Genomic DNA, 10,013 nt, shown 5'->3' on the forward strand with positions numbered 1-10,013 from the left:
GAAGTCCTTCATCACATATACAGCAACTCTGCCTCCATTCTTATTTACTCTATTAATATAATGGAGTTCATATCCTTCTAGTCCTAAATCCATTCCTGTTTTTGGATCCATCCATGTCTCTGATACAGCGATCATTTTGAAAGGTTCTTTAAATTGTTCCAAAAATGATTTCATATTGTTAAAATTGGCATACAAGCTTCTGCAGTTCATATAAATAATTGACAGTTTGTTATTGGAATTAATGTTGGTGTTGTACTGTACTTCTGTATAATATAAACAATTGTTGTCCATGTGAGAAAAAAAATGTGTGTCTGGATCTATAGCACTGTCCAATTCTGTCCTGTTATACTCAATGCTGGAAAAGGTTATAATTTCTCTGTTTGATTGATTATTGTTTGTTTGTGTCATGGTTGTGTTTAATTTTTTTTATCGTTATTGATATTTATCCAGCTCTGCTATTTTCCTTATGACTATTACTCTTGCTTCCTCTGGTGTTCCATTTAGTTTGATAAATATTTTGCAGTTTGCTGTCCATGTTTGTTGTATTTTTCCTTGTCTTCTTAAGCTACGTGCTTTTCTGGCTATGTCTGCGTTTTTCTTTGTTAAATGTTCATTTATGTACACGTCTGTTCCTTTCAGCTTCCTCCCTTGTTTTGATGTGTCTCTGAGAACTGAACACATTTTTATAACTTATAACAAAATGTGTTTATACAGTAACCTGCTCACATGAGTCACATTACAGCAGGGGTGTCAAACTCATTTTAGCTCAGGGGCCGCATGGAGGAAAATCTATTTCCACGTGGGCGGGACGGGTAAAGTCATGGCATGATAACTTCAAAATACGACAGATTGTTTTCTTTATTTTACTTCAACCCAAAATAGAACAATCACATTCGGAAAATGTACACATCACAAATAATCCTCTTGACAAAACACTTCAAGTAATTGTTCATAAGTCTCTGATTTGCACATCAACCAGTCTGAGGAGTAAAAGTTGGCAGTTTGTTATGCAAACAGTTACCCGGCATCACTTATGCGTCAACGTCAGTTTTGATACATCTCAACTTTGCAGTGAAAAAGGGTGTAGTGCAGGTTTTTGAGCGTGCACAAACTTGACACATGAGGCCCCAGGACTGAAGAAGGAGTAACCAAGCACTTGAAGCATCATCTATCTTACTGTTCAGCAAGGTTTCAGATACAGAGAAGACATGGGGTCATGAGTAGATAAGATTATGCTCCAAATAATCCAAGTTTGTATGAATACCTCAGATATTTGTGAAAGAAGCAGTGAGGAGGTCCTGGGTAGGGTGGATGTCACCACATATGAGCAACATACCACAAACTAAACAGCTAATTGGTTATTTCCCCTTGTGTGTTCTTATGTGTTTTACTGCGTCTGCTTTATGTGGGAACCTTTTACAGCACACTGAACAACTAAATGGTTTTTCTCCAGCGTGTGTTCTCATGTGTCGCCACAAAGAGCTGTTATGAGGAAAGCTTTTGCCACAAACTGAACAGTTGAATGTTTTTTCTCCTGTGTGTGTTCTCATGTGTTTAGTCAAAGAGCCATTTTGAGAAAAGCTGTTGCCACAAACTGAACAACTAAATGGTTTTTCACCTGTGTGTGTTCTCATGTGGCCAGTCAAACCATAATTTTGAGAATAGCTTTTGCCACAAACTGAACAATTAAATGTTTTTTCTCCTGTGTGTGTTCTCATGTGTAGAGTCAAATTGCTATTTCGAGAAAAGCTTTTGCCACAAACTGAACAATTAAATGTTTTTTCTCCCGTGTGTGTTCTCATGTGTTTAGTCAAAGAGCCATTTTTAAAAAAGCTTTTGCCACAAACTGAACAACTAAATGGTTTTTCACCTGTGTGTGTTCTCATGTGTTCAGTCAAACCATAATTTCGAGAATAGCTTTTGCCACAAACTGAACAACTAAATGGTTTTTCACCTGTGTGTGTTCTCATGTGTTTAGTCAAATTGCCATTTAGAGAAAAGCTTTTGCCACAAACTGAACACTTAAATGTTTTTTCACCTGTGTGTGTTCTCATGTGTTGAGTCAAATGGCTATTTTGAGAAAAACTGTTGCCACAAACTGAACAATTAAAGGGTTTTTCACCTGTGTGTGTTGTCATGTGTTGAGTCAAAATGCTCTTAATAGAAAAGCTTTTGCCACAAACTGAACACTTAAATGTTTTTTCACCTGTGTGTGTTCTCATGTGTTGAGTCAAATTGCTATTTCGAGAAAAGCTTTTGCCACAAACTGAACAAATGAATGTTTTTTCACCTGTGTGTGTTCTCATGTGTTTAGTCAAACTGCTCTTTTTAGTAAAACTTTCAGCACAAACTGAGCAGCTCAAACATGTTTTACCTCTCTTCTTTGTAGAGCATTCAGAGTGTTTGTTGTCAGTGTGAGTCCTCATATCACCTTCACAGTCTTTATCTCTGCTCAAAGGTTCTTCAACCTCGTCTTCAGCCTCACTATCTGATAGAGCTAAGAGGTTGTCTACTTGTGGTTTCTCTTCATCATCTTCAGTCTTCACAGAGAGAATACTCAGTGGAAACTTGGTGTAATCAGCTTCCTCTCGTCCTAGAAGACACTCTCCCTCCTGAGTGATGCAGAGTTCCTCCTCTTCCTTTTTAATGCAGGGTGGTTGTGGAGTCTCCTGCTTCAAAGTGGAGCTCCCCCCTAACTGAGGGGAAACTTCTTCTGGATTACCGATCAGCTGCTGGACGTCTGCAAAACATTGCAAAAATGTTCACCACTGTGTTACATGGCCTTTCCTTTTAACAACACTCAGTAAAGGTTTGGGAACTGAGGAGACACATTTTTGAAGCTTCTCAGGTGGAATTCTTTCCCATTCTTGCTTGATGTACAGCTTAAGTTGTTCAACAGTCCGGGGGTCTCCCTTGTGCTATTTTAGGCTTCATAATGCGCCACACATTTTCAATGGGAGACAGGTCTGGACTACAGGCAGGCCAGTCTAGTACCCGCACTCTTTTACTATGAAGCCACGCTGTTGTAACACGTGGCTTGGCATTCCATTCCATCCATCCATTTTCTACCGCTTATTCCCTTTGGGGGCGCTGGAGCCTATCTCAGCTACAATTGGGCGGAAGACGGGGTACACCCTGGACAAGTCGCCACCTCATCGCAGGGCCACACAGATAGACAGACTCACATTCACACACTAGGGCCAATTTAGTGTTGCCAATCGACCTATCCCCAGGTGCATGTCTTTGGAGGTGGGAGGGGCCTATCCCCAGGTGCATGTCTTTGGAGGTGGGAGGGGCCTATCCCCAGGTGCATATCTTTGGAGGTGGGAGGAAGCCGGAGTACCCGGAGGGAACCCACGCAGTCACGGGGAGAACATGCAAACTCCACACAGAAAGATCCTGAGCCCAGGATTGAACCCAGGACCACTCAGGACCTTCGTATTGTGAGGCAGATGCACTAAGCCCTCTGCCACCGTGCTTGGCATTGTCTTGCTGAAATAAGCAGGGGCGTCCATGATAACGTTGCTTGGATGGCAACATATGTTGCTCCAAAAGCTGTATGTACCTTTCAGCATTAATGGTGCCTTCACAGATGTGTAAGTTACCCATGTCTTGGCCACTAATACACCCCCATACCATCACACATGCTGCCTTTTACACTTTGCGCCAAGAACAATCCAAATGGTTCTTTTCCTCTTTGTTCGACGTCCACAGATTCCAAAACCAATTTGAAATGTGGACTCGTCAGACCACAGAACACTTTTCCACTTTGCATCAGTCCATCTTAGATGAGCTCGGGCCCAGCGAAGGCGGCGGCGTTTCTGGGTGTTGTTGATAAATGGCTTTTGCTGTGTTCCTGGGTGTTGTTGATAAATGGCTTTTGCTGTGCATAGTAGAGTTTTAACTTGCACTTACAGATGTAGCGACCAACTGCAGTTACTGGCAATGGTTTTCTGAAGTGTTCCTGAGCCCATGTGGTGATATCCTTTACACACTGATGTCATTTTTTGATGCAGTACCGCCTGAAGGGTCCAAGGTCACGGGCATTCAATGTTACGTGCGGTGATTTCTCCAGATTCTCTGAACCTTTTGATGATATTATAGACCTGAGATGGTGAAATCCCTAAATTCTCTGAAATAGCTGGTTGAGCAATGTTGTTCCTAAACTGTTCAACAATTTGCTCACATATTTGTTGTCAAAGTGGTGACCCTCCACCCATCCTTGTTTGTGAATGACTAAAACTAAAAAAGATCATATCTATCTGAAAGAAGTCAGTAGTTAAGAAGAAGAGGACTTTTTTAGATATTAAATGCAAGAAATTTGATCCACTTTCCGTACAACTGCAATGATCATTTTATTTACTTTGTTTTTGACACAGTTTGTCCAATAAATAATAACTGTCATCTAGTATACATTTATACAACATTAATTTTGAGTAGTTTTTGAAAATGTTCAGTGACTTTGTAAAAATGTCAGTAAAACTCCATGTCACAATATTACAATAGACTATTGTATCGTGACTCAAGTACCGTGATACATAGTTTATTGTGAAGTCCTTTCCAATACCTCGTCTAGAGCTGGACAATTATGGCAAAACATAATAATCACAATTATTTCGAGTGATTTTGGAATCATGATAAATAACACCATTTTTTTATTAATTTGAAAACATAAAAACATTATCACCAAAACTCAATTTTAAATATAATCTAAAAGAACAACCAGATATACATTAGTAACAAATAAATAACGCGTAAAATAACAATCATAGTAACAATAAATTAAAACGACTATAGCAATATGAAAAACTAATCTAATTCAGGTTTTCTGTTTACATTTTTCTGTATGCCGTTTCTTACCTCTCACACTTATGTTACACAATAGATTGTTTGCTTTTTGTGTCATGAAGAACATTTTCTAAAATCAATCAACCAATCAATCAATCAAAGCGGAAAGTGTGAGTTTTGAGAAAACTCGAGGCTGTAAAATAAGGAAAGCCTCTCAAGTTGCGACTGCCTTCCTGTTTGTACATTGATCTTACATCGTGATGCCGTTCACAACAACACAAGAAGTGTTTTGTGGTGTGTGGATTGTTCTTGCTAGCTTTAGCTTCATAGTTTAGTCGCTGTTGCAAGTGGCCGTCTCCACATTGTTTAGTTCAGGACAACAGGGTGGTTGAGTGTTTCGGGGATGAACGAGGGGTACCGGACACATTATTGTCCCAAACAAATGTTCCTTCTCCTCACAATGACAACATTTCACTCACATTTATGTCCATTTCCGTGAAATTCTGCGTTTACTAGCAGATTCTGTTTTAGTGGCCAATTCTGGGGGTTACATTAAAGCGAAAATCATGTGGTCTTACTTTTTTGTTGAGTTCAGTGATTACAGATTAGACATACTAGCACTGTGTCAAATAAAAAGTAGCACATTCTAGTAGACATGGTCTTTTTTTCCAATCATACACTCACTCATCCCTTTAACCGTTACAGGCTCAAGAATTTACATGCACGTTCCGCGGGCTGTTCAACTTTTTTTACAATAACATGTTTATGATCGTGTCATGTCTTAAATGAAGTTGAGATTAAAATGGGATTAATTGTCCAGCCCTACTAAGAACTAGGAAATACAATTAAAAAATGCTCAAAATCAAATCCTGGCGCAACAACATCATTTTAAAGGCCTACTGAAAGCCACTACTAGCGACCACGCAGTCTGATAGTTTATATATCAATGATGAAATCTTAACATTGCAACACATGCCAATACGGCCGGGTTAACTTATAAAGTGCAATTTTAAATTTCCCGCCACACTTCCGGTTCAAAACGCCTTTGGAGGATGACGTATGCGCATGACGTAGCCAGTTTAACAGAGGTATGGCTTCCCCATTGAAGCCAATACGAAATAGCTCTGTTTTCATCTCATTATTCCACAGTATTCTGGACATCTGTGTTGGTGAATCTGTTGCAATTTGTTCATTGCATTATGGAGAAAGAAGCTGAGCAAGCAAAGAAGAAAGTCGGTGCGAAGCGGAGTATTTTGCGAGGGAAGTCAGCAACACAACACAGTCGGTGTTTCATTGTTTACATTCCCGAAAGATGCAGTCAAGATCGAAGAACTCGGACAGCAGAGACTCTTACCAGGAGGACTTTGACTTCGTTAACAGACGCAGACGCGATACCGTGAGTACGCTTCCAAACATTTGATCGCTTGCCCGTACGTGCGTGACACGTACGTAACTTTGGTTAAATATATAAGCTTTATGAACCTTGGGTTAGGTGAACGGTCCTTTGGGCTGAGTGAGTGTGTGTGTTGTGCAGCTGTTTGAATTGTATTCGCGGGTTTTATGGACGGGATCCCGTCCATATAGTAGTATGTAGTAGCTAGGAGCTAGCATAACAAACACCTAGGTGTTTTTATGCGGGATTAATTTGTGGCATATTAAATATAAGCCTGGTTGTGTTGTGGCTAATAGAGTATATATATGTCTTGTGTTTATTTACTGTTGTAATCATTCCCAGCTGAATATCAGGTCACCCCCGGCTCTCACAGCATCTTCCCTATCTGAATAGCTTCAACTCCCCACTAGTCCTTCACTTGCACTTTACTCATCCACAAATCTTTTATCCTCGCTCAAATTAATGGGGAAATCGTCGCTTTGTCGGTCCGAATCTCTCTCACTTCTGGCGGCCATCATTGTAAACAATAGGGAACTTTGCGTATATGTTCAACTGACTACGTCACGCTACTTCCGGTAGGGGGAAGCCTTTTTTTTATCAGATACCAAAAGTTGCGATCTTTATCGTCGTTGTTCTATACTAAATCCTTTCAGCAAAAATACGGCAATATCGCGAAATGATCAAGTATGACACATAGAATAGATCTGCTATCCCCGTTTAAATAAAACAATTTCATTTCAGTAGGCCTTTAAACTTTCACTAGCTGCTACAGTGTTTACAAGATGGAGGATGACTTCGAGATAGTGGCTGTTATGTCCACTCTAACATCCATCCAATAACTTGATGGACTCCATCAATAACTTAGCTTAGTAATGCGAGCTAAATATTTGAAATGTGGCGTTTGCCAAACATGGGAAGCGCTTGTTTTGCTCTTCCACTTTCTTCATTTGACTTTTGCATTCTTTCATCTCCTCTGATGTGAACTCCACTGCCTTCTTCAAGCTAACAATCATGGCGGCTCTTTCTTTACATTCTTCAACAAAGCCGGCTAATTTCGATTTTAAGGGCTTGAAATAGTTTTCAAATGACAAAACTTCAAGTCACTCACCTTCATCTTTCGTCTTTATCTCCGTTGGTGATTTGCTGGAAGTTGGTGGCGCTGATTCTCTTTCATGTTCTCTTTTAGCGGACGTCGCCATCTTAGCATAGCAGTAGTCGTCCATCTTCTATCACGTCTTCAATCTTCACTTCAGATATCGCTCCAAACTCAATGCACGTTTCGTGGCTTTGGAAAATGCGAATTGAGATATTTGTTGCTATATTTGCTGTGAATCATATGACTTTAAGATCGTGATTTCGAAGAATCTCCGAACAACCATTGCATGCGGTCTTCTTTTTGCTTGGCTTCAAGTACATTTGCGCATGCGCTAAAAGTCCGCAACTTCCGTTTCCTACTCCACATCATTTTTTTTTTCAAAATAAAGGCAATTTAATCTTATTTTAAAACAATGGTTAGTAAAAGTATCTAACATCAAATAATGGACAACTACTGTTTGAAAATTAAAAAAATATATATATACAAGCACGTGCACAGACTTTTTCCATGGCTGTTGTTCAAACCAGAAAAAGGGCAAACATCGAGGAAAAAAAATCCTACATTTTAAATACTACAAGAAACACAGAAATATTTTTCAAGCTACTTAGTTGTTTTAGTTAAAAACCTTTAGAAAGTCAAATATTTACTCTGAATAAAGAAGAAAAGCACTAAGAGTGTAGATCTCCACCAGGACCAATCCTATTGTTCACTTGCTACTAAATTGTGTGCCATCTCATGTGTTGCTATGACAATAAACTTCCATGAATCCTGTAAAACACCAGACAGTTAGTATCAATCAATCAATCAATGTTTATTTATATAGCCCTAAATCACAAGTGTCTCAAAGGGCTGTACAAGCCACAACGACATCCTCGGTACAGAGCCCACATACGGGCAAGGAAGAACTCACCCCAGTGGGACGTCGGTGAATGACTATGAGAAACCTTGGAGAGGACCGCATATGTGGGTAACCCCCCCCCCCCCTCTAGGGGAGACCGAAAGCAACGGATGTCGAGTGGGTCTGACATAACATTGTGAAAGTCCAGTCCACAGTGGATCCAACACATCAGCGGGAGTCCAGTCCACAGCGGGGCCAACAGGAAACCATCCCGAGCGGAGACGGGTCAGCAGCGCAGAGATGTCCCCAACCGATGCACAGGCTAGTGGTCCACCCGGGGTCCCGACTCTGGACAGCCAGCACTTCATCCATGGCCACCGGACCTATGCAACTCCCCCTCGCAAGGGACAGGGGAGAAGAGGAGAGAAGAAAAGAAACGGCAGATCAACTGGTCTAAAAAAGGGGGGGTCTATTTAAAGGCTAGATTATACAAATGAGTTTTAAGATGGGACTTAAATGCTTCTACTGAGGTAGCATCTCTAACTGTTACCGGGAGGGCATTCCAGAGTACTGGAGCCCGAATAGAAAACGCTCTATAGCCCGCAGACTTTTTTTTGGCTCTGGGAATCACTAATAAGCCGGAGTTCTTTGAACGCAGATTTCTTGTCGGGACATATGGTACAATACAATCGGCGAGATAGGCTGGAGCTAAACCGTGTAGTATTTTATACGTAAGTAGTAAAACCTTAAAGTCGCATCTTAAGTGCACAGGAAGCCAGTGCAAGTGAGCCAGTATAGGCGTAATATGATCAAACTTTCTTGTTTTTGTCAAAAGCCTTGCAGCCGCATTTTGTACCAACTGTAATCTTTTAATGCTAGACATAGGGAGGCCCGAAAATAAAACGTTACAGTAATCGAGACGAGATGTAACGAACGCATGAATAATGATCTCAGCGTCGCTAGTGGACAAGATGGAACGAATTTTAGCGATATTACGGAGATGAAAGAAGGCCGTTTTAGTAACACTCTTAATGTGTGACTCAAACGAGAGAGTTGGGTCGAAGATAATACCCAGATTCTTTACCGAGTCTCCTTGTTTAATTGTTTGGTTGTCAAATGTTAAGGTGGTATTATTAAATAGATGTTGGTGTTGAGCAGGACCGATAATCAGCATTTCCGTTTTCTTAGCGTTGAGTTGCAAAAAGTTAGCGGACATCCATTGTTTAATTTCATTAAGACACGCCTCCAGCTGACTACAGTCCGGCGTGTTGGTCAGCTTTAGGGGCATGTAGAGTTGAGTGTCATCAGCATAACAGTGAAAGCTAACACCGTACTTGCGTATGATGTCACCCAGCGGCAGCATGTAAATACTAAAGAGTGCAGGGCCACGAACCGAACCCTGGGGAACTCCGCACGTTACCTTGACATAGTCCGAGGTCACATTGTTATGGGAGACACACTGCATCCTGTCAGTAAGATAAGAGTTAAACCAAGACAAGGCTAAGTCTGACATCCCAATACGTGTTTTGATACGCTCTAATAAAATATTATGATCGACGGTATCGAAAGCGGCGCTAAGATCAAGAAGCAGCAACATAGATGACGCATCAGAATCCATTGTTAGCAATAGATCATTAGTCATTTTTGCGAGAGCTGTCTCCGTAGAGTGATTTGCCCTGAAACCGGATTGAAAAGGTTCACAGAGATTGTTAGTCACTAAGTGTTCATTTAGCTGCTGTGCAACAGTTTTTTCGAGAATTTTGGAAATAAACGGAAGGTGGGAGACCGGTCGGTAGTTTACCATGAGGTCAGGATCGAGGTTAGGTCTTTTGAGCAGAGGATGAATAACCGCTTTTTTGAATGCTAGGGGAACAGTGCCGGAGGAAAGTGATAAGTTT

At 40.8% G+C, this 10,013-nt stretch overlaps 1 protein-coding gene across 1 annotated transcript; it reads right to left on the reverse strand.

Annotated features, from left to right (window-relative positions):
* Positions 1 to 999: 999 nt before the first annotated feature.
* Positions 1,000 to 2,796, reverse strand: LOC133632277 (gastrula zinc finger protein XlCGF17.1-like). The gene has a single exon (XM_062024626.1). The coding sequence runs from the start codon at positions 2,424 to 2,426 to the stop codon at positions 1,359 to 1,361; it is 1,068 nt and encodes a 355-aa protein (XP_061880610.1). The 5' UTR covers positions 2,427 to 2,796; the 3' UTR covers positions 1,000 to 1,358.
* Between the last annotated feature and the right edge of the window lie 7,217 nt (positions 2,797 to 10,013).

Source organism: Entelurus aequoreus, linkage group LG17 (assembly GCF_033978785.1).
Source record: "Entelurus aequoreus isolate RoL-2023_Sb linkage group LG17, RoL_Eaeq_v1.1, whole genome shotgun sequence".
In the NCBI taxonomy this organism is placed as follows: Eukaryota; Metazoa; Chordata; class Actinopteri; order Syngnathiformes; family Syngnathidae; genus Entelurus; species Entelurus aequoreus.